The sequence below is a fragment of the Mustela nigripes genome, chromosome 13, assembly GCF_022355385.1.
Source record: "Mustela nigripes isolate SB6536 chromosome 13, MUSNIG.SB6536, whole genome shotgun sequence".
NCBI classification, from domain to species: Eukaryota; Metazoa; Chordata; class Mammalia; order Carnivora; family Mustelidae; genus Mustela; species Mustela nigripes.
This window is the reverse complement of record NC_081569.1, coordinates 99,510,651-99,536,069: the sequence shown is the minus strand read 5'-3', so window position 1 is coordinate 99,536,069 and position 25,419 is coordinate 99,510,651. Positions and strand designations below refer to the sequence as shown.

Below are 25,419 nucleotides of genomic sequence, written 5' to 3'. Positions count from 1 at the left end.
ATTTGTATATAGTGAGTATGTGAAGTGTCCTGGATACACATAGGAGGGGCAGATAAGCCAGTAGGGATTGAGTGGGACCCTGAGGGTAGCTTGAACTTGAATTTCAAAGATAGATTTTTACCTTAAAAATGAATTACTTAAGGGGCACCTCGGTGGCTCTATTGTTTAAGTGTCTGCCTTCAGCTCAGGTCATGATCTTAGGGTACTGGGATGGAGTCCCACATTGGGCTCTCTGCTCAGTGGGGAGTCTGCTTTTCCCTCTCCCTCTGTGTTCTCTCTCTAAAATAAATAAATAAATAAACAAACAAACAAATAAATAAATAAAATCTTTTTTTTTTTTTTTTTGGGTAAAGATTTTATTTATTTATTTGTCAGAGAGAGTGAGCACAGGCAGACAGAGAGGCAGGCAGAGGCAGAAGGAGAAGCAGGCTCCCCGCTAAGCAAGGAGCCCGACGGGGGACTCGATCCCAGGACGCTGGGATCATGACCCAAGCCGAAGGCAATCGCTTAACCAACTGAGCCACCCAGGCGTCTCAAATAAAATCTTTAATAAAGAAAAAGTGGACACATTTAAAAGAACTGAATTAGGGGGAAAAATAAGTTTCAGACCCTTTCTCTTGTTCGTGTGTGTGTGTGTGTGTGTGTGTGTGTGTGTTTGTGCTTGTTTCTTTTTGTGACCTAATGTCTCTACTTGGCATGTGCCACTTTGACCTTTGCAGTCTTACTACCTGTTATTTCTTTATGTAATAATTTATATCTAAGGGGGAAAACAGTAGCTATTTTATGTCCTTAGAAGTTTTGCTTTTAATGCTTGAAAGAAAGAGGTGTGAAAAGTCAAATCATCTAGGTTAGAAGCACTTTTGTTTTGTTACTACCCCAAATTAGGAACTGAAGATTATATACTCAGAGAATTTTTAGCAGGAAACAAGGACAAATTTGCATATGAAATGAAAGTAGTTATTGCAGTAACAAAATATGTAGATGAGATTTCTAGTACCCAAATCAGTCCAAAACAAGTCCAAAACAAATGAGACTAGGTAAATTGGTATAAAATCTTAGCTCTCAGATATTGCTGTCATCCTCTGATGTGTTATCTGTCATCACCCAAATGTCATCACTCAGGTAAAAATCTGCATTATTGTTTTGTAAGAGCAATAGCATCATTAAATTACTGTCATACCCCATCTCTGACAATTAGGAGGAGGAGGGATGATAAGAGTTGTCTGAATCACAGCCTGTGAGGAAAAAGAACCCTGTTATACTTAAAGTATTTTTATGTATTATTTCATTTTCTTTGTAACAGGTTAGTGGTTACTTGGATGATTGTACCTGTGATGTTGAAACCATCGATAAATTTAATAACTACAGGCTTTTCCCGAGACTACAAAAACTTCTTGAAAGTGACTACTTTAGATATTACAAGGTATTTTTATTTTTATTTTTTTTGTACAAGAATACTTAGAGTTTAAATATATAGCTGTATTTTCTTAGGAATTTCTGAACTTCAAAATTGTGGCCATTATTTAAAATTCAGTTCACAAGAGTGAACAATGTGGTTCTGAAACCATCCATTGGATACTTTTAATTTCAACAACTCAGTTTTGCACTCTGGAGTTAGAAACTTGTTGGTTAAATTGAAGTCAGAACAGAAACTATTACACTGTTACCAAAATTGCTAATTCGTACTTTTCTAAAATACTGTATTGACTCCACTTAATTAAAATCATTAGATTTTTTTTTGAGAAGCATGACTTTATTCTGACCTGTATTATTTTAACTAGTCACTTGAGATATCTACAGAAAGAGTTTAGAAAATCTGATCATTGGAGTATGTAGTCCTCATCTGAGTTCACAAAGGCCTGGTACTTGCTTAAAAAACAGTACCATTTGAGTGGTGATGGTATGAGCTACTTTGGCTCCTAGTCACCGTCTGTTCAGGGTTTGTGTAGTAGTGGTCTATCTTTCTAATCAAATCTACCAATTTGCTTACCCAAGTTACACATTGATATAATCGCTGGAACTTGGCAACGGGGACCTAGAAGAAAAAGAAAAACTGAAGCTAATAGCGTGACCAGGTTCTAGCATCTTAATTCAATGCTTGTCAATAATAATATCACGGTTCTTATTTTTTTTTTTTTTTAAAGATTTTATTTATTTATTTATTTGACAGAGAGAGAGATCACAAGTAGGCGGAGAGTCAGGCAGAGAGAGAGAGAGAGAAGCAGGCTCCCGCTGAGCAAAGAGCCCGATGCGGGGCTCGATCCCAGGACCCTGAGATCATGACCTGAGCCGAAGGCAGCGGCTTAATCCACTGAGCCACCCAGGCGCCCCAGGAAAGCAGGCTCCCTGCTGAGCAGAGAGCCCGATGTGGGGCTCGATCCCAGGACCCTGGGATCATGACCTGAGCGGAAGGCAGAGGCTTTAACCCACTGAGCCACCCAGGCGCCCCTCACGGTTCTTATTTTTATAACCTTTTCTGTTATCCTATAGGTAAACCTGAAGAGGCCATGTCCTTTCTGGAATGATATCAACCAGTGTGGGCGAAGAGACTGTGCTGTCAAGCCTTGTCAGTCGGTAAGAACCATACATATATTTTAAAACCTGTTACATCGTTTGTCAAATAATTGCAATTTTTAAAAAGGGCGCAATGCAACTAAAATAACATTTCAGTCCTTAGGTTAAAAATAATGTTGTTTAATATTTATAGATTAGAAACCTAAACTTGGGTGCCTGGGTGGCTCAGTCGGTTAAGCATCAAAACTCTTGGTTTTTGCTCAGTCATGATCTCAGGATCCTGGGATCAGCCCTGTGTCGGGCTCCATGCTCAGCAGGGGATCTACTGGAGATTTTCTCTCTACTTCTACCTTAACTCCCTCCCCCATCAAATAAATACATCAGTCTTAAAAAAGAAAAAACAAAAACCAAGGGGCATCTGGGTGGCTCAGTGGGTTAAGCATCTGCCTTTGGCTCAGGTCATGATCCCGGGATCCTAGGATTGAGTCTCATATTGGGCTTCCTTGCTCAGCAGGGAGCCTGCCTCTCTCTCTCCCTCTGTCTGCTGCTCCCCCTGCATATGCTTTGCTCTCTCTCTAATAAATAAAATCTTGAAAAACAAAAAAGCCCACAAAACCCAAAACCTAAACTTACTAATGATAAAACCTATTTTGAATTATTTTGCTTTCATAATAATAGAATTAAATTTTGTGATAAATATAATCCTTTGATTTACTAGTGAGATTAGTAGTTCTTTTGGCTTGATGTTTGTTTTTCTTACATCTTACCCAAAGTTGTGTTTATAGTATAATGAAATTGAAGTATAAACAATATCCCTTTTTTCATGGGTGTATTGTTTCCTTTGGATGGGGAGGGGTTGGACAGAACACCTGGTTTTGCTTAAGAATTCTCAGAGCAGGGAGGCCTGAGTGGCTCAGTTGATTGGGTGTCTGCCTTTGGCTTGGATCATGATCTGGGGTCCTGGGATCGAGTCCCATATTGGGCTCCTTGCTCAGCAGGGAACCTGCTTCTCCTTCTACCTATCTCTTCTCCTTCTGTCCACTGCTCCTCCTGATTGTGCTCTCTTTCTCTCTCTGACAAATAAATAGAAAAATAAATAAATAAAAAGAATTCTCAGAACATTAAAATTTAAAGCATTTTACTCTGAAAACAGAATTTTACACTTTCAACAAAGCCTTTTTTCCCTTTAAAGCATATATTTCTATTTTTCTTCTTTATTATGATAAAATATGCATAACAGAAAATTTACCATTTTAACCATTTTTAAGTGTACAGTTTATTGGCATTAAGTACAGTCACATTCATTAAGTTCATTAAGTACAATCACCATCCAGTTAGAGAACTTCTTCCTGATCACAAACTGAAACAGCACGTTGATTAAACAGTAACTCCCTATTCCACCCTCTCTCTTACCCTTGGCAACCACTATTCTGCTTTCTGTCTCTATGAATTTGATTATTCTGGGTACCTCGTATAAGGGGGATTATTACAAAATTTGTCCTTTTGTGTCTGGCCTGTTTCACTTAACATGATTTCAACGTTTATCCATAGGAACATATATTTGAATTTTATTTCATTTTAAGGCTGAGGAATATTGCATTGTATGTGTATCTGCTTTTCATTTATCCATTCTCCCATTGCTTGGGTTTTGGGTTATTCCCATCTTTTGGCCATTGTGCATAATGCTGCTCTGGATATGGGTGCAGAAGTATATGCTTGCGTCCCTAATTTCCGTTCTTTGGGGTATACACCTAGAATTAGAATTACTGTATCATATGGTAGTTCTCGCTTTAATTTTGGGGGGGAACATCATACTGTCTTCACAGTAGTTGCATCATTTTACATTCCCACCAGCAGTGTACAATGTTTCCAAATTCTCTGTATCCTCACCAACACTCACTCTTTTCTGTTTTCTGGATAATAGCCATCCTAAGGGGTATGAAGTGGTGCTATAATTTTGAGTGGTTTATTTTATTTTTTAATATTCTGTTGCTGTATTTCTTTTTTTTATTTAATTTTTTCATTAACATAAAATGTATTATTTGCCCCAGGGGTACAGGTCTGTGAATTGTCAGGCTCACTATTGAGTGGTTTATTTTTATAAGTGTAAATATTGCTATATAGACCTATCTAGCGTATGGAATTAAAGAAAATATAAAAATTTTATTTATGGGCATTTTGTCATTAGATACCTGAGAATCAGGTGTTTAGTTATACTCATCTTTACAGACAAACTTTTTGAAAATTCAAGAATTAGCTTGTGAAACAACCTCTATTATGAAAATATCATTAAAGTGATGTCATCAGTTTAAATGTTTCATTTTATTTCCTGAGTTCTGGCATTTATATTTAGTAATCAGAAACATTAGCTGGGGAAATTCAAGTTTACCAATAACTTATGTATGACATATTAAATAGATGAAAATAAGAGTGGCTGGGTAGCTCAGACACTGAGCATCTGTCTTTGGCTCAGGTCATGATCCCAGAGTCTGGGGATCGAGCCCTGCATCAGGTTCCCTGTTTATCAGGGAGCCTGCTTCTCCCTCTCTAACTCTCCTGATTTGTGTTCCCTCTCTTACTGTGTCTCTCTCTGTCAAGTGAATGAATAAAATCTTAAAAAAAAATGCTGAAAATATGGTACATACTTAATAAAGGCATTTAATTGCACTTATGCATTAAATGGGCCATTATTAACATTGGTCAAAACAGTGGGGGGCTCCTGGGTGGCTCAGTGGGTTGAAGCCTCCGCCTTTGGCTAGGGTCATGATCTCAGGGTCCTAGGATCGAGCCCCGCATTGGGCTCTGCTTGGCAGGGAGCCTGCTTCCTCCTTCTCTCTGCCTGCTTCTCTGCCTACTTGTGATCTCTGTCTGTCAAATAAATAAATAAAATCTTAAAAAAACAAACAAACAGGCAAGTGGTTTTACAGGTATTGAAAATTTGGATCTCATCTTTTTTAAAAAAAATGTTTCTTTTCTTTTAAGATTTTATTTATTTGAGAGAGAGAGAGCAAGCAAGAGAGAGAGAAAGAGAGAGAGAGAGTGTGCACAAGCAGGGAATAAGGGAAGAGGGAGAAGGAGAAGCAGATTCTCTGCTGAGCTGAGCAGGGAGCACGATGCAGGGCTTGATCCCAGAACCCTGAGATCATGACCAGAGCCGTAGGCAGATGCTTAACTGAGTGAGTTACCCAGGCGCCCCTCATCTTTTTTTTTTTTTAAGCAATTAAAAAAAATTTTTTTTTTCGGGGCTTGAATTCGTGACCCTGAAATCAAGACCTGAGCTGAGCTGAGTCATATGTGCTTAACTGACTGAGAAATTGAGGTATCCCTAAACGTTTTCTTTCAAGTAATCTCTACACCCAATGTGGGGCTTGAACTTGCAACCTGGAATCTCTCTATAAACTGACAGTCCAATTATTTATTACCTTTACAATGGGTCAAAGCAACCTTCTTTCCCCTCCATTCTTAAATGACCAATGTGAAAATGAGTAACAAAATCTAGTGTTAGTCTGTGAATAAGAAATGAGCACTCTGCTGGTTAAATCTTTTTGGAGATCAGTTCAGCAAATGTATCAACAAAATAAAAAAGGTACATGTCTTTTGGTATAGCAATTTCACCAAGATTTTGACTTACTAAAATAATTGGACAGATGTTCAAAGATGACCATAAAGCAGTAATAAATATTGTAAAGGTATCAATTCTGTTAAAATTAGTTTATGAATTTGGCAAGATATGAAAAAATTAGAGACCATCTAAATATCTGGTCTTAAGAAAAGAATTGTACGTTGAGCTAGTTCAAAATCTGGAAAGTTACATAATAAAGTGATTGTCTCTGTGTGGGTCCTTCCCTTTTGGCAGGTATAGTCTATTTCAGAAATATACTTAGCACTGGAATAGGGCCCTGCGGTTTCAGAGTACATGCATCATTATGTCTATTCACAGCATCACTTTGAGGATAGACAGACAGGTCCCATAGTTGGTAAGTGGCCAACATGTGACTAAAGACCAGTGCCAATCTCCTCTGAAAAGAACTAGGGCTTCTTAAAAAATACTTGATTCCAAGATTGGAACAAGAAATATACATGGTGGGCCACCTGGGTGGCTCAGTCAGGGAAGCATCTTCATTCAGGTCAGATCATGATCCCAGGTCTGGGATCGAGCCCCACTTCTGGCTCCCTGCTCAATGGGGAATCTGCTTCTCCCTTTGCCCCTCCCTGCAACTCATGCTATCTCTCAAATAAATAAATAAATAAATAAAATCTTAAAAAAAAAAAAAAATATATATATATATATATATATGGTGAGCCTGGAGTATCTTGTCATAACAGAAAAAAAAGGGTGTTGCTAAAGATTACTAGGGTCATATCAATAGGGATTCAGATGTCAAGTCAGCACTTTGTAGGGCCCCTGGTTGCCAGTGTGGGACAATTTGAGCGTCAAAAGGAATGGCTGTTTTTACATTTCCATGCTGTTATGTAATAAAATACATGACCAGCAGCCTATACGATAATTTGTTGGGTTTTTGTGTACTTTCAAAAAGTGATATAAAGGGGGGGGCACCTGGGTGGCTCAGTGGGTTAAGCCTCTGCCTTTGGTTCAGGTCATGATCTCTAGGGTCCTGGGATTGACCCCACATCCGGCTCTAAGGGAGCCTCCTTATCCCCCAACCCACCTGCCTCTCTGCCTACTTGATATCTGTCTGCCAAAAAAAAAAAAAAAAAAAAGAGGTGATATAAAGGGACACCTGGGTAGCTCAGTTAGTTGTTAAGCATCTGCTTTTAGTTCGGGTCATGATCCCAGAGTCCTGGGATTGAGCCCCACATTGGGCTCCTTGCTTGGCAGGAAGCCTGCTTCTCCCTCTTCCTCTGCCTGCTGCTCTGCCTACTTGTGCTCTCTCTCTCTGTTAAATAAATAAATAAAATCTTAAAAAAAGGAGAGTGACATAAAAACTGCTTAACTATTCTCAGTTTAAAAATAATCTCAAAAAATAAAAAATAAAAATAATCTCATAAAGGTTCCTGATTGACTCATTTGGAAGAGCATGTGACTCTTGATCTTGCGATCATGAGTTCGAGCACCATGACGGGGGTAGAGATTACTTAAATAAATAAAATAAACTTTAAAAAAATAAAAATAATCTCATAAAGTATAGAAACTTAAATTTTTTTCAGAAGGTAGAATAAATTTCTGATAAAAGCATTTTTTTTTCTTTTTCAGGATGAAGTTCCTGATGGAATTAAATCTGCAAGCTATAAGGTATGTATAGGTACTTACTAATTAAAGAAAAAAACCCATCATCCAGCTTCAGCAATTATTAGTCTGTGGTCAATTTTGTTTCGTCTGTACCTTGTGCTCCACTTTCCCAATTATTTTAAAGTCATTCTCAGATAAGTCTTTATGGATATTTATTTTCTACTTAGAATTATAATTTACTGTGATTTCATTTTACTGTTCAGATCATTCTAATTTGGCCACTGGGAGCTGTTTCAGTTGTTCCTGTGTCCCTTTGATCTACTCTCATCATTGTGGTTTTTCTCTTTCTTCAATACTTTCTTAGTTTCTGGCACTACTGGTATATTTCTGTCTCTTCAGTCTCTTTTAATCCATTTCCATTCCCTTTTCTTTTTTCTTCTTTGCAAACTTATATGTTGAGGAAATGAATCCTTATCCTATAGAATTTTCCACATTCTGGGTGCCTGGGTGGCTCAGTTGTTAAATGTCTGCCTTCAGCTCAGGTCATGATCCCAGGGTTCTGGGATCGAGCCCAACATCAGGCTCCTGCTCAGCCGGGAGCCTGCTCCTCCGTCTCCGTCTGCTGTTCCCCCTGCTTGTGTTCTCTCGCTCTGTCAAATAAATAAATAAAATCTTAAAAAAAAAAAAAAGAATTTTTCACATTGTGTTTTAGTTGATTGTATCCCTGTTACATCATTCAACACATTATTTTTTATAAACTGACAGTTATGTGTTACAGCTTTTCAGATTCATTTCCTGATATGTATTGTAAGTTGCTGTATACTTCCTATTACATCATATCAGAAGACATGTCATGTCTGGTTTTCTTTTTTTCTTATAAGATTGATCATTAGGTTCATTATACATCTGATATAAAGTTCCCTACTAGCTTTTTCTGTGAAAGTTGTAGCAGCTTTGATGATTATTACGTAGTTGCATTCTTTCATTAGGGTTTTGAAAATGCTGATACCCTAATTATATCGTTCTTTCTATACTTATTATCTGTTATTATTCTATAAAGATCTTTTCTTGTCAACTATTTGGATGCCCTGAAATACAATTTATACAGGACAGACAGGATCAATGCTTCATTCTTTTCCTCTCTTTACTAGTTTTCAGAATAATTATGAGTCTGGTCCCCTAACACCTCTGAAGATGCACAATAAAGTTTTTATTTTTAGGTGTTATTTTGAACTTAGGAATTTTGACATATTTTATGTGTTAGATTCTGTTGTACTCATTTCTTATGATTCCTTTTGATGTTTGAGTTGTTCTGTCTTTGGCTCCTAGGAGCTCCTTCAAGTTAGTGACGATGGCCTTTTAAGATGATCCCAGTAATGGATTCTACCATTAACATTTTGTAAACTTACATTATCTCATATGTATATGTCTATCTTTCTAGTTATCCATTAAAAAATGTTATTTTCTGGATATATTTCAAAGTAGATTGCAAGCATCAGTACGCATAGCCCTAAATGTATCATCAACTAGATACACACACACACACACACACACACATACAACTAGAAGTATATCATTAACCAGAGTCCAATATTTGCTTCTACGTATTTTTTATAAAGTTAACACACAGTGAGACGCACAACTTAGCTGTGCCTGTGCTAAATGCAGGTACCTGTGTAATCTATGCTTCGATTACAATAGGGAACATAACTATTACCCTAGAAAGTCGCTTGATACCCTGTCCCAATTTCTACTTTTTCTCCCGGGGGCAACCACTTTTTCCACCATAGATTCTAAAGTAATTTTGCTCCTTTTTGATTCCGTATTTTGTTGTTCACGTACAAAGAGTAAAGTCATAGCTATAAATGTGTTGGCTCCAGTAGCAGAACTTTGAGCATAGTTAAATGATGCCAACATCATCAAAACTTTCGAAAGTTTATACTGTTGAGGGAAAACATCTAATGCCAGTATAAATTCATTTTAAGCTAAAAACTGAGGACAAAATAATTTGTTTTGTGGTAATAATATACAAATTCTGATAAAAACAATTCTGACTAAATAAATCTGTGGAGCAGAAATGAATTTGTAGTTGATTAAGATATGCACATAATTCAGGGGCACCTGGCTGGCTCAGTCAATAAGATTTTATTTATTTATTTAACAGACAGAGATCACAAGTAGGCAGAGAGGCAGGCAGAGAGAGAGCAGGGAAGCAGGCTCCCTGCCAAGTAGAGAGCCCAGTGTGGGGCTCGATCCCAGGACCCTGACATCATGACCTGAGCCGAAGGCAGAGGCTTAACCCACTGAGCCACCCAAGTGCCCCTAGAACATATGACTCTTGATCTCAGGGTTGTGAGTTCAAGCCCCACATTGGGTGTAGAGATGACCTAAAAATAAAATCTTAAAAAATAAGATACATGCATAATTCATAATTGCATCCAAATATGCTGTGATATTTTACCAATTAAGATAGAAGTGGTAATTGTCAAAACACACAGGTTTTTGTATTTATATATACACTTAATGACCATAAAATTTTTGAGGTAAAGCTAATACAGAAGAAAATATTACTTTGGCATGGACAGGGGTACTTTCTTTGCTGTCCATCATCAATCAGATTTTATAAATGTTTGAGCCTTTGGGAGCCTGGGTGGCTCAGTGGGTTGAGCCTCTGCCTTCAGCTTGGGTCATGATCTCAGGGTCCTGGGAACGAGCCCCACATCAGGCTCTCTGCTCTGCAGGGAGCCTGTTTCCCCCACTCTCTCTCCGCCTGCCTCTCTGCCTACTTGTGATCTCTGTCTTTCAAATAAACAAACAAACAAATAAATAAATAAATAAAATCTTTAAAAAACAATAAAAAATAAAAAATAAATGTTTGAGCCTTTGAAGACTATTTTGTAAAACAACCCAAGAGTCCTTCAGTGGTATTAACCAGTTTTTAATAAACGAGATCTCTAAATGTTGGTAGCTGTATGTTTAAAATCAGTGGACAATTATTCAAAGTATCAATGAATGGAATGCTTAAAGGAAAAATTCTTAGCTTTTGAAGGTTTAGCAAATTGCAGTTATTATAACAAAGCTTGTAAACAAAAACAACAAAATTTATTTCTATAAAAGCTAGGGAGGGATTAAACATACTAATGTGGGGAAAGGTCAGATGGTGCTCTAAGGTTTAATTCTGAAATTTTATAATTGTGCTTTGGAGTATCTCCTCTTGTGGGAAGAGTCTCTTCATGATGAAACTCTTGTGTTTTTTTTTTTTTAATTTTATTTATTTATTTGACAGAGATCACAAGTAGACAGAGAGGCAGGCAGGCAGAGAGAGAGAGGAGGAAGCAGGCTCCCTGCTGAGCAGAGAGCCCAGTGCGGGCTCAATCCAGGACCCTGAGATCATGACCCGAGCCGAAGGCAGAGGCTTTAACCCACTGAGCCACCCAGGTGCCCCGAAACTTTTGTTTTTAATTGGATACGTTTATATTCTCATCTAAAATGAAATGAAATAAGAAGGATTACAATTTTGTAGCATCTACATTTGGCAAAATATTTAAAATAATAAAAAATTATTTGATGGGTTTTGTCTTAAAATATTTAGTGAAGAAACATTCTTTGAAGGCAAAAAAATAGACCTTGTGGAAATAATTTGGTTTAAAATATTTTCACATATTTACCTGTTAGAATATTTTTCTCAATTAAAAAGTATAAATGCAGGGAAGAGTTAATTGAAGGTAGTGATGATTTCAAATTGACTAGGCATAAAAATTAACTTTGAAGGAGATTATGGGCAGTATTATGAAAAATTAAAAATGATAAATTGAAAAAAATTTTTCTTCAGAAAAATGCCAATGATAAAAAATTAAGATATTGACTTAACAAAGTCAATTAAAGTTTTAAATAGAAACAAAGAATAAAAAAAGAACCTGAAGAATGTTTTGTTTAACTTATGTTTTAATATTCAGATAATTATAATGATAAGGTTTTAAAAATTTTTTGTTTTAATGTACATAGGTATATCATTTTTTGAACAAATTCTGTTCATTTTTTGATATGTATTTTTGACTTTTTAGTTTAAGCTAATTGTTTATAGAAAAGTTGCAAGATTAGTATAAAGACACTGTGTGTACTCTACAGATTCACTAATTTTTAATATTTTGCCTCATTTTTCTATATACATATTCCATATGTATATATACATATTCTTATTTTGTATATACATATTCTTATTTTCATTTTTTTTTTTAAAGATTTTATTTATTTATTTGACAGAGAGAAATCACAAGTAGTCGGAGAGGCAGGCAGAGAGAGAGAGGGAAGCAGGCTCCCTGCTGAGCAGAGAGCCGGATTCAGGACTCGATCCCAGGACCCTGAGATCATGACCTGAGCCGAAGGCAGCGGCTTAACCCACTGAGCCACCCAGGCGCCCCATATTCTTATTTTCAGACCTCTTGAGAGTAGGTTGAATGTATCATATCCCTTTAATAGTTAATTATGTAGAAAGAATTTTAGTTTGTTTTTTTTTTAAAGATTTTATTTATTTATTTGACAGAGATCACAAGGAGGCAGAGAGACAGGCAGAGAGAGAGGAGGAAGCAGGCTCCCTGCAGAGAAGAGAGGCTGATGTGGGGCTCGATCCCAGGACCCTGGGACCTGAGGCGAAGACAGATGCTTTAAACCACTGAGCCACCCAGGCGCCCTGAGAATTTTAGTTTTGAAAATAGTGTTGGAAATGAGCTGTCTTACAGGTCAACCATTGTAATGAAACAAAGCTGTTATTCAGTAAATAAGTATTTCAAAACAGTGTATCATTTCGGTTATCATATCTTCCCTTTTATCCTCAGAAGTGTCATAGGCTAGACAGTCATTATTAGTATGGTCAGTCTAACAAAAAGGACACTCAGTAAATATTTGTTGAGTGATTGAGTCTGTGCCTTTTGTTTCCAGTGTTACCTTTCAGCTCTGTGGTGGTGATGGCCAGTGTGTGTGAAATCATATGATCTACATTCACTTCCTCTGTGCCAAATACCTGCCTATCAGAATAATGTGTGTGTGTGTATGTGTGAGGCTTAGATGTTGAGAAGAAATGTGGTTGTTTATTTTTTAAACCATTTTATTTATTTATTTGACAGAGTGAGAGAGATATCACAAGTAGGCAGAGAGGCAGGCAGAGGAAGAAGGAGAAGCAGGCTCCCTGCCAAGAGAGAGCCAGATGCGGGGCTCAATCCCAGGAACCTGAGACCACAACCTGAGCAGAAAGCAGAGTCTTAACCCACTGAGCCACCCAGGTGCCCTAAAGAATATATTTTAAGCACCTAAAGATGTCAGAATACTTTTTGTAAGACTTGGTGTGCCCCAGGGCATTTTTAGAATGATGGCATTTGGAGACGAGATTGACCTAGACACACATCTTCTGGTCCAACTACTTATCTATGGAAGAGAAAACTGATGCTTACAATTAGGCCATTGAAAAAGTGGGACACCAGGGTGCCTGGATGGCTCAGTCAGTTAAGTGTCAGACTCTTGATCTCTGCTCAGGCCTTGATCTCAGGATCATGAGTTCAGAGCCTGTGTTGGGCTCCACACTGGGCATGGAGCCTACTTTAAGGAAAAAAGAAAAAAAAAAAGTGGGACATTACCTCATGATCCCTTGCCTAATGTTCCTAAAACCTTAGAGATTTTCTTAGCGAACAGCTTGGTAATGGCTTATCAGAACTACATTCTCTGTTTTGTGACCATATAGTAAATGTGTTCACCGACAAAAACAAGGGGCAAAGCCTTTTATGTTTGTTTGTTTGTTTTTTAAGCTTCAGGGTAGATGTGAGGGCTTAATTTTTTTTTAAGTTTTGAAGCCAAGGAAATTGTGCTAGGTATGAAGGAACTTCAGATAATTTTGATATTCTTTTAAAATGCAATAAGTGGACATCTGTTTATTCTCCTTTTCCTTTTAGTATTCTGAGGTAGCCAATAACCTCATTGAAGAATGTGAACAAGCTGAACGACTTGGAGCGGTGGATGAATCTCTGAGGTTTGATTTTTTTCTTTTTTTTGGTAGTTTTTTTTTTTTCTCGTGAAATGGTAACTTTAAGAAAAGGGTAACAGTACCTGTTTTCTTTATTTGAAGTGAGGAAACACAGAAGGCTGTTCTTCAGTGGACCAAGCATGATGATTCCTCAGACAACTTCTGTGAAGCTGATGGTATAACAGTTTTCATAGTGTGCATTTTGTTTAAAATTGGGTTTAATTTTAAATTTGTTGTTTAAAATAGCTTTTAGAACTCAGTTTGTTAAGTTAGGCAGTTCGTCAAAAAGCTAAAGACAATTACCGTATGACCTAACAATCAGCTCCTAAATATGTACCAAATAAAAAAACTGAAGACAGGATAACACATACTTGTATCCCCATATTTGTGGCAGCATTTTTCACAATGGCCAGAAGGTAGAAATGACCCAAATATCCATCAACAAATGAATAGAAAAGCAGAGTATAATAAATACACACAATGGAATATTATTTAGCCATAAACAAAGTTTTGATATGTGCTGCAATATGGATAAACCTTGAAAATACTATGCTAAATGAAATAAGCCAGACACAAAAGAGCAGATATTGTGTGATTCCATTTACATAAAATATCTAGAATAAGTAAGGTGATAGAGACAGAGTAACCAGAGGTTAGGAGAAGGGGAGAATGGGGCATTATTGTTTAATGGTTAGAGTTTCTGTTTGAGGTCCTAGAAAAGTTTGGAAACAGCTAGTGGTGACAGTTGCACAATGTTGTAAATATAATTAATGTCACTGGATTCTACTTGTAAACATGGTTAATATGGTAAGTTTTACGTTACATACATTTTACTGCAGTTAAAGAAAAACAAACTGCCAGTTTCTGGAAAAAATTTACCTCCTGAGTGTGTGTGTGTATATATATATATATATGATTTTGTAATATACTCAGGCATTTTGCAAAATAGATTGAGATTGCAAAACTTTGCTTCTGTTGTACTGGCCTTGGGTTATTACATATTTTCCTTAATGATGGTGTGTGTTACTTTTGGAAAAGAGAAGAATGAACCATGAGTTACATCTGAGACAATGGGAAGCTGAGCCAGAATTCTGGGACTGTTCAAATCCAGGAGCCCTAGGATGCATTAGAACCCTTTAATCAGATTTATGGATTCTCCTAATTCTTCCTTTTTCCAAGTTGAATTGTTAGCGTTTTAGTTGGCTAAACAAATCAAATCCACCTGAGTTTTGGTATCCTTCATGGCTCTTTTGAAGCAGATTAATGATCTTAAAAAAATTAGCAAAAAGAATGATACAGATAATTTTAATTACAAGTGAGAGACAGTTCCTGCAATTCTCCAAAAAGAGGAAGACAGAGAGAAAGTACTTATTTTTAACTTTGTGGTTTCATTTTGGGAAAAAAAAGAGAAACACATGTTTTCCTTAACATAGCAGGATTATGCCTTGGCAAATAATACTTATAATCCTCTATTCCTAATTCCAAAATCTGAAAACTCTGAAAAAATGAATATTTCCCCCCTGAGTTTAGCACAGACTCATTTAGTATGAATATTCACACGTTTCACTACAGGACTATTTTTGTTTTTGTTTATAAGTTGCTGCCCCAGTCCCTCCTGGGATAATTATTCAGTATATGTCGCATACACTCTAATACCTTTCTAAAATCTGAAAAGTTCTGAATTCCCAAAACATAGGCCCCAGTGATGTTGGCTAGGGAGTTTTGGACTTACACCAAGTTTTAGACTAGCGAAGAAGGGGGATAAAATGCGCCAAGAGGTGCCTGGGTGGCTCAGTCCTTAAGCATCTGCCTTTGGCTGAGGTCATGACCCCAGGGTCCTAGGATTGAGCCCGGCATCCTGCTCCCTGGGTAGTAGGAAGCCTGCTTCTCCCTCTCCCACTCTCCTTGCTTGTGTTCCCTCTCTCACTCTCTCTCTCTGTGTCTGTTAAATAAATAAAATCTTTAAAAAAGAAATGCTCTCCCAGCCCTTTAACTTTACAGTCTCTTTTCCACAAGGATTCTTTGGCCTGAATATTACTATGAGATAAAATTAAACTCTTAACATGCAGCACATTTTTTTTTAAGGCCTGCAGTGTTAGAGAAAGAACAGTAATACTTTAACTTCATTTACGAAAGTGTACTTTTGAGACTACCTGCTTAGATTTGTGCAGCAAGGACTGAGAATCTGTTCCATGAATCACTTGTCCATTCATATTTGTTTCTTCTGTTAAGGTGAATATTTAAAAAGAGGATAGCTTTATAAGGAAGATATAATGTATGTAAATGGTAGGTAGAAAACAGAAGATATTTTGTGAGTTTTAATTAGAAATTTGAGCTTTTGTCATCTGGCGAAATACGACTGTAGTAACAATTTTTAAAAACTTTTTATTTATTTACTTAGAGCAAGTGAGAGAGAGAGCACGAGTGGTGAGAAGGAGCAGAGGGAAAGGGAGAAGCAGACTCCTCATTGAGCATGAGCAGGGAGCCTGATGTGAGGCTCCATCCCAGTCTGGAATCGTGACCGGAGCCAAAGGCAGCTGCTTGACTGACTGAGCCAGCCAGGTGCCCCAGTAACAATTATTTTTTATTAAAAAGTTGATTCAAGATGAAGTATTTGTTATAAGTAAAATTATGAGTCAACTAATACTTATATCTAATTAGGCAGAATATTAAAAATTTAATTATTTCTTGGTAACTTGTTTTCTGTCTTAAAATACTAGGTGCTGAGCATTATTTATATGTTTTAAAAGTGAGGGCTATTTTTTATGAATTTATTATAATTTGCTATATTGTGGCGATACTTGAGTTGAGTTGAACAGAAATATCTGTTCCTGAACCAGAGGATCCCATACAAGTTGTTCTACTTTTTTTTTGTTTTGTTTTTTTGTTCTTGTTTTTTTTTTTTTTTTTTTTAAGTAATCTCTATACCCAACTTGGGGCTTAAATTAACAACCTGAAGATCAAAAGTCACATGCTTTACTGACTGAACTAGCCAAGTGCCCCTGTTTTTAAGTTTTGTTTCTACTTTCTCTAGTTACTTTAATTGCCACTTCCGCATGGACTCTCAGTTATTTCTAGATGCTATCACTGTGCTACTTCTAGAAGCCAAATTTCCCCTAATTTATGTCTCTAGTGTATTGTCAATTGGGATAAAAATAACCATGCTTAGCTTTATTTTTGTTTTGTCAGTGTGTTAATAAGAAGTAGGTACTTTTGAGAGCCTAATGGACTTTCTTAAAAGCACCTGTGTGCTCAGATTTTTGTCATCTGCTTTAGTTGATTTGAGGCCATTTTTGCCTACTTCATTTTTTTAATAAAGATTTTATTTATTTATTTGACAGAGAGTGATCACAAGTAGGCAGAGAGGCAGGCACAGAGAGAGCGGGGAAGCAGGCTCCCTGCCGATTAGAGAGCCTGATGCGGGGCTCGATCCCAGAACCCTGAGATCATTACCTGAGCTGAAGGCAGAGGCTTAACCCACTGAGCCACCTGGGTGCCCCACCCACTTCATTTTTGTTGGTTCATGTTGTTAAGCTTTACAAATGAGTAAGATATTACTATATATTAAATAATTTCCCGAAGCAACTGGAAAACAAGGGGCCATTTTTTTTGTTTCAAAGATAAAATACATTATACAAATTTATAGGACATATGAGTAACCAACATCTCAACCAATTTTTGTATGGTTTTCATTGGTATCTGTAATGGACTTTTCTAGAATACTTATTATTTCATTTTATTAGACAGCCTTTGTACTTAAGAGTTTTGTTGATTATAAAATGTAAGATATGTCATAATACCACTAGCTAATATGTATTGAACTCTTACCATGGTTCCAAGCACTCTACACATATAAATTTACTTAAGTCTCATGGTAACGCTGAGTATTAGTTCCACTTTATAAATGATGGCACCAGTGCATTGAGAACATATGTAATTTGCCCCAGGTTCCACATGGAATAAGACGTAGGGCCTGGATTCTCACCCAGGCAGTCTGCTTCCAGAGCCCCATGTGCTGGTCTGTTGAACATTTAGGTTGCTTCATATTTTCCCTTCTATAAATAATGCCGATGCAAGTATATTCCTGCTTATAACTTTTTGCATGTTTAGGATTGTACCTTTGGGACAGCTTTGTGGTGGATCTAGACGGTGGTCTTGTAAGAAGGAAGTTTTTGGTAATAAACAGTGTGTCGTAGTAATACATCTTCATCTGCCCCGGTTGCTGATGAACTGCTTGCGGTTAAGGTGGAGGGAAAGGGAAATGCATAGTATATTTTTCATCTGGACAGCTTATGAGAATCAAATCACTGTGTTTCTTTGATTCTAAAAGTCACACATTCCTATTTACCATTTTTAAAAGCAGGATGCTTTTGCAACCAGTGAGTACATTTAATGTGGCTGTGCCATCCTCTTTTCTCATCTTTCTTTCTTTCTTTTCTTTTCTTTTTTTTTTTTTAAAGATTTTATTTATTTATTTGACAGATCACAAGTCTGCAGAGAGTCAGGCAGGGAGGGTGGGGGCGGAAGCAGAGAGCCCGAAGCGGGGCTGGATTCCAGGACTCTGGGATCATGACCTGAGCCGAAGGCAGAGGCTTTAATCCACTGAGCCACTGAGGCGCCCCTTCTCGCCTCTTTCTTGTAAAAGATTGTATTTAAAGTCTGGATGCACTTGTTACATTTGTGGTGCCTTAGAATCAGTGGGATAGTCTGTTATACTAGTTTTTTAAGTAAGTGAAGAAAAAGATTGAATGAAACATTTCATTTTACAGACATACAGTCTCCTGATGCTGAATATGTAGATTTGCTCCTTAATCCCGAGCGCTACACGGGTTACAAGGGACCGGATGCTTGGAAGATTTGGAATGTCATCTATGAAGAAAACTGCTTTAAGTATGTGTCATTTTCATTTAGAAAGTCCACAGAGTGATTTTTATTTATATATCAACAAATCAACAAATTATAATGACTCTAAATTGCGAATCACATTGACTTTGCTAAAGGATGTTTTGGACATAGAAACATTCTTACTCATTAATCCAGTTCTCCTCTGGGAAAACACATGGACATGAGTTTCAACAAATATTTTTTTCTTCTTCAAAAGACACAAACGTAGAAAAATAAATAAAAAATTATTTTAAAAAAATAAAGTAAAAGACGTAGAAAAAAATAAAAGACAGTGACTAGTATAGGACTTTGATGGGAGTCTTGTAGACATTTCACAGATGTTCTTTCAGTGGATTATATAATCTCTTTTACAGATGAAATAACAGGGAGCCAGCCAGGTTTACTTCATTTCCCAGGATCCTAAACTTAGTAGTAGAGAATAAGTGACCCCTAAATCTTTTTTTGGTGCTCTGTATTCATCTTTCTGAGGCTCCGGTTATTTTACCTGCTTTCAAGTTTAAGTTAGGTTAATTTCAGAGAATAATTACAATAAGTAACACTTGAACACTCACTGTGTGCCAGACCTGTGCTAAGTATGTACAGTAAGTGGTATGTACATTTTCTCTTTTAGTCCCTGCAATAGCCCTTGTCACTGTTGTAGTTGTCACTGTTTACAGGGGGAGAAACTTGAGACTTGGAAGGGTTAAATGATTTTTCCAGTGTCAAAAGCCTAGTAAGTGGAAGAACCCACTTTGTATTCTTTACTGCTACCATGGAAATAGCCAATTTGATCACTGTGTGACTGGGACATGCTTCAAGTTTACATGCCTCTTGGAAGCCTCTGGCCTCTAACCAATGTGCTTATTGGTTTTTGGAAGGAATTTGTGTGTGCATTTGCATTATACTGTTTCAGAGATGGGGGGAGTTCTGGGAAAATGGAGTTCATAGATACGGTAGTAATATATTTCACTTTGCGTAAGTCAAATATAAGGGATAAGCAGTTATGCTTATACCAGAAAAATGCCAGTTTCTTTTTTTTGACTTGAAGAACTTCTCCAGTTTTAAAGTGGATAATTTTCATTATTTACTCATTTCTGCCATGTATTTCATTTAAATTCCCTGGTTTATTATTAAGAATGTTTGACTTAATTGGCTTACTTTTTTTTTTTTTTAAGATTTTATTTACTTATTTGACAGAGAGAGAGAGACAGCTAGAGAGAGAACACAAACGGGGAGTGGGAGAGGGAGAAGCAGTCTCCCCGCTGAGCAGGAAGCCAGACATGGGGCTCAACACTAGGACCCTGGGATCATGACCTGAGCCGAGAGCAGGCGCTTAACAGCTGAGCCACCCAGGCGCCCCTTAATTGACTTACTTTAAGGTTTTTGTTTTCTTTTGCTTTGCTTTAGATTTTATGTTTAAGTAATCTCCAGACCCAACTTGGGGCTCTAACTTACAACCTCAAGATAAAGAGTTGTATGCTTTACTGACTGAGCCTGCCAGGTGCCCCGAAAGGGTCTTTTTTTTTTTTTTTTTTTAATGTGAACTAAAATAGACTCAACTGAAGCATTTGTTAAATTTTACATTTGTATTATAGTTATTTCTTAACTAATTTATATCATGATTCCCAGTATAAATATTTCTAAAATATAAACAATATATGAGGCACAAAACTGAGTATGGTAAAATACAGCTTACATGTTCTGTTCTCAAAGTGTCTCAAGTTGTGCAAGTTCGTAAAATTTAAATTGCAGACAAAGCAATCCCTACACTTTAGTAATGTTATTAATGATTATTTAGTTCGAGATTTAAAGGCACTTCAGTGACATTAAAAAAAAATTTTTTTTTTACTTTAGTGACATTTTAACTCCTTTTTTCATATTAAAAAAATGCCTTTTACTGAAATCCCAACAGACTTGGTGGCCACAGGATCAGTTGACAAACCTAAGATTTACGAAGTGGAAAATAATCTATCCAGTGTGTTTTTTCCCTTTTTATTTTCGTGCTTCATTTGGGTGTTTATATTTCTTGTTTGTCTTTCAGTCAGGAGTGCACTTTGTGCCACATGCAAACACACATATGTGTACATGCATATATGTATATATAACATATTTAGTATAACATATTTAGTGACTCTAGGAGAAGAGCTTGACTCGATATTGTCTTCCTTTGTTTGAGGAAGTGATTAAGAAATGGCTTTCTGGCTGCTACAATGGGAAAAGATTAGAAACTATTGCTAAGACAAATAACAACCACCCTCCCTTAAAGCAATTTGAGAACACTAAATGTTTTATAAGCTCAATAAAACAGTTTGATTTTGGATGTAGTCATTAAGCAGCTCTCTGAGATAATTTCACTTTTACTTAGATAATTATAACAAGATAGGTAACATAATTATATTTTACAGTTTAATTCTTTTGTTTCTAGGCCACAGACGATTAAAAGACCTTTAAATCCTTTGGCTTCTGGTCAAGGTGAGTTATTTATTTGCACTGTTATATTATTTATCAGCCAGTGAACTTTGGTTAGAAGGAAGAGGAAGGCCAGATAAGGGTTTTGGCAAGAGCATTTAAGGTCATATATTCCTGTTTCCATAGAAGTTATGCCTTACCCTTATAGACAAGTTGGTGTTTAAAATATTCATACCTCAGTAAGGAGTATTTGTGTAATGAAGTTCATGGTATTAGATTATCATAGGGTGGAGAGTAGGTTAAATGTTTATTCTTCTGTGCCTTTTTATGTAATGTGTGTGTTTAGTTACTATTTTTATTCATTTTCTAGTTAAATGACTATCCAAAAAAACCCCCAAAAAAACCAAACCCTGAAATGATTATACATATTGGGAGTCTGATTTCAAAATCACAGGTCTTTATATTTCATTAAGATTTTTCATTTAAGGTCTTGCCCAAATGCTGCCTTTTCTATCTTCCTTGACTCTCCTAACTGGAAGTAACCCAGTGCAAGTGATCTTACGTCAGGTTTTGTATCTCTTACCACCTTTCCACTGGCATTATTTTACTATTATGCATCTATTGATCTACCCTAGCACTCTGAGTATTTGGGGAGTATTTATTGGTTTCATCTCTTAATAGAGAGCCTGACATATAACAGATGGAGTTGTTTGTTAAGTGAGTGATTGATGAAAACTGCTTTCCTTATTTAATGGTCTTGTCTGCAGTTGGGAAGATCACTGTTCCTTCAGCAAATGATTATCCTCCATTTACTGTGCTGTAGGCGCGGTACAGAGGCAGAGGGGGTGTGAAATTGCACCTCAGAAACCCTGCTCAGTCTGTAATAGGCAGAATGGTTTGTTGAATAAACCATTTCAGTGCTATGATTTCAGACTTTTTGCTTAGGAAATATATATCCCTGTTCTCATAATATGTGCTTACTGATGAAATCTTTGGTGTGCTTTTAGCAAATGTGTGGGTTTTTCATTTTTAAAATTTATTTGAGAAGCTGCTGATCTCATATAGTCAATAAACATAAATTTCCTCCTGGAAAGCAATGAGATTGCATCATTCCCTAAATGTTGGCAGCCTAGGCTTTCTTAGATTAGAAATGAAAGAACATCTTTAAAGAAGAGTTTGGGTTTATCTGAGTCACATATGGTAACCCTTCGGAAGATATTGATTTAATATCAGATGAGTGCGAATTCCTAGGTAAGGGGTGATCCTCAGTATGAACTCATATTATGATCTGATTAATTAACTACCCTTACTTATCATGAAGATAAATGGGAACAATTTAAGTATTTATCATTAAGGAACTGGTTAAATGATTCATAGTATGTTCATGGAGTAAAATATACCACTAGAAATGTTGCTGAAAATTTGTATTCATTTAGGTCAGTAATGACCAATAGCACATTGAAGAAGAGAAACAGGCATCAAATAGTATGTATATTTTTGTAAAAACATACTTAATATAATATCTAAATGTCTATATGCGAAGAAAAAGGACATTTACCAAAGCATAAATGGTATTTATCTAGGGCAGAGGGAGTTCAGATGACATTTTTTATTTTGTCTGTCTTCTTTTTTTTTTTTAAACATGTATTTGCAGTGAGCATATGTTATTTTAATAATCAAACAATGATGGCATTAAATAAGCTTGGGCAAAATGAAGACAGTTTTTTTAAGAGTAAATGAGCAGCTGCTTACAAACTGTGCTGAACTGTGCATAATTTAAATCTTCACAAATAGTCTTTCGAAATATTCCTGAATTAGGTAAAATTTTACAGTGTCAGTCTAGAGGTTTCAAAGCAAGAATACAATTTTTAACAGAAACCGTGTTACAGATTTAGAATAAATAAATGTGAAAAAAGGCTCTGCCAACCAAATAACTGTTAAATCCTTAAGGTATTTGAGAGTACTCTCAGATGATAGATTAGAATTTTCTCTCCCTTCAGCCTGCATTAAATCCTGTATGAGCTGAAGCCACTCCTTACCCAGGCTCTTGGAGATGATGCCCTTGAAGCGAATCAGGCATAGTTCCTATTTGCCACTAGATAGGGTTGTGTCATGAGTGATTGCCTCAGATTTTGCTTATGTGGGTGAACTGATGGACTAAAACTAACCGTTATTCAAAGTCTTATTTTTTATGGAAGTATAGCATTTTAAAGTGACATCTGGAAGGACTTTATAATAATCAACCTTTTGTTTTGTTTTTCAGGGAAAAGTGAAGGTAAGTATAATTTCTTTATCATATATATATGAATTTGCTGATACATTCAGATGTTTATTTGGGAGACTGTCCTTCCTACTTCTAAGAAGTCCTGTTTATCTAAAATTCAGGAGGTGAAAGCACAGGAAGATGACTGCGCCTGGGATCAGGCATTTATTCTGCAGCAGATCTCTAGGATCTGCTGGGTCCTTACAGGAAACTTTAAGCATTGTCACAGTGTTGCTCTGTGGCTTCCAAGACCTGTGTTTGCTCTTGGAGGTAGTTATTACCCACTCTGAGTTGTAATGCTAAAATTTTTAACGTATCTTAGGTTTACTTTGTCTTTGTGAGAATCTTTTTGCTTTCTGAGTGAAACTGAAATGATTTTTTAAAAAGATTTTTCTTTATTTATTTGAGAGACACAGAGAGTGAGAGCAAGCACAGTGGGGAAGGAGGGGAGAAGCAGCTCCCCACTGAGCCCGACATGATCCCAGGACCCTGAAATCATGACCTGAGCTAAAGGCAGAGGCTCCACTGACTGAGTCACCCGGGTGCCCTGAAATGTTTTTTCTTATTCTTAAGGCCATGTGTTTAACCATAGGAAAAGACAAAGCAGTACTTAGCTTTAGTCCAGCCAGATGAAATTGCTAAAATGTGAAGTACCCCTTTCCTCTTTGGAGAGGAACTTTAGTTTCTTCTTGAACATTAGTTTACAAATTGCATTTGTGGGATGCCTGGGTGGCTCAGTGGGTTAAAGTCTCTGACTTTGGCTCCCAGGACCCTGGGATTGAGCCCCGAATCAGGCTCTCTGCTCAGCAGGGAGCCTGCTTCCTCCTCTCTCTGCCTGCCTCTCTGCCTTCTTGTGATCTCTGTCTGTCAAATAAGTAAAATCTTTAAAATCTTTAAAAAAACAAATTGCTTTTCTATTCTGTCTAAATAACAGAATACCAATGTCTGATAATACTGGATTTCTTAAAATTATACTTTATATTATAGAAACAATAACAGCTTAGTAAAATACTGGATCAGAACTATACTAGTTGGAACAGAAATTCTTTAGTAGAAGATTATTCTTCCAAAGATGCCTTACATTTTATTACTGTTACTAATGATCCTATAATTTTCAAAGGTTCCCCCCACTTCCTTACAGTTTTTAGTTTTGAGAGATTTTATTCTACCTTGGGTATTCCTAGCTATGTTAGAAGATATTGTTTCAGTTTTTCAATACTATTTATAAAGATCTCATCCTGTCTCTTATTGTCAGAGAAACAGTTGTTAACTTGTGGAGTCTATCTTTAGAGAAATCATCTTGTTTATGAGTATATTTATAATTTTTCATTTTGGTCAAAATTGAAAGCCTTATCCCTGACAGCTAACATATCAGGTGACTTTACTCCTTTTTCCCCTGATTCATGGTCCCAAACTTGAAAAAAAACAAGAAAAAACTCTGAAGGTTGTTCTTTTGTTTTTGTTTTTGTTTTTTTAAGATTTATTTATTTATTTGAGAGAGAGAGTTTGTGCGTGCCTGGAGAAAGGGAGAGGGATAGGGAGAAAGTGTCTTAAAGAGGAGACTCCCCACTGAATGTGGAGCCTGACACTGTTCAGTCTCATGACTCCGAGATCAGACCTGTGATGAGACCAAGAGTCAAAGGCTTAACCAACCACCAACCAGGTTCCCCAACTTTGAAGGTTTTAATAAGGAGACAAATCACTTGGAATCCCACAATACCAAGATAATTGATAATGGTAATGGCTAAGACTACACGCCAGTACTCTTCCAAGCAGTTTACAAGTATGATTTCATTTAATCCTTACAACATTCTCAGGAGGTATTACTTTTATTTCATTTTGTAGACAAGGAAAATGAGTGCCAAAGAGGTTTAGCAACTCAGCTAAATCACGTATGACTTATAAGTAGCACAGTTGGAATTGAAATTAGTCAGTTTGGCTCCAAGGTCTGTGTTCTCAGTCACTACCTCATAATGCTTCTCCGTTAACATTGTGATAATTTTTTTTTTTAATCTTATTTATTTGTCAGAGAGAGTGTGTGTGCAGGCAGAGGGAGAAGCAGGCGTGTTGTGGGACTCAATCCCAGGACTCTAGGATCATGATCTGAGCCCAAGGCAGATGCTTAACCAACAGCCACTCAGACAT

The 25,419-nt window shown here is 36.7% G+C and overlaps 1 protein-coding gene across 1 annotated transcript in view; it reads left to right on the top strand.

The window, feature by feature from the left end:
- Positions 1-25,419, top strand: part of ERO1A (endoplasmic reticulum oxidoreductase 1 alpha) — a 46,879-nt gene that overhangs the window by 8,517 nt on the left and 12,943 nt on the right. Inside the window, exons 2-9 of the mRNA XM_059373211.1 lie at positions 1,304-1,423; positions 2,491-2,574; positions 7,730-7,768; positions 13,648-13,724; positions 13,821-13,894; positions 18,488-18,608; positions 21,028-21,074; positions 23,275-23,286. Coding sequence (XP_059229194.1) covers positions 1,304-1,423; positions 2,491-2,574; positions 7,730-7,768; positions 13,648-13,724; positions 13,821-13,894; positions 18,488-18,608; positions 21,028-21,074; positions 23,275-23,286 — 574 coding nt within the window. The remainder of the gene's footprint in view (positions 1-1,303; positions 1,424-2,490; positions 2,575-7,729; positions 7,769-13,647; positions 13,725-13,820; positions 13,895-18,487; positions 18,609-21,027; positions 21,075-23,274; positions 23,287-25,419) is intronic.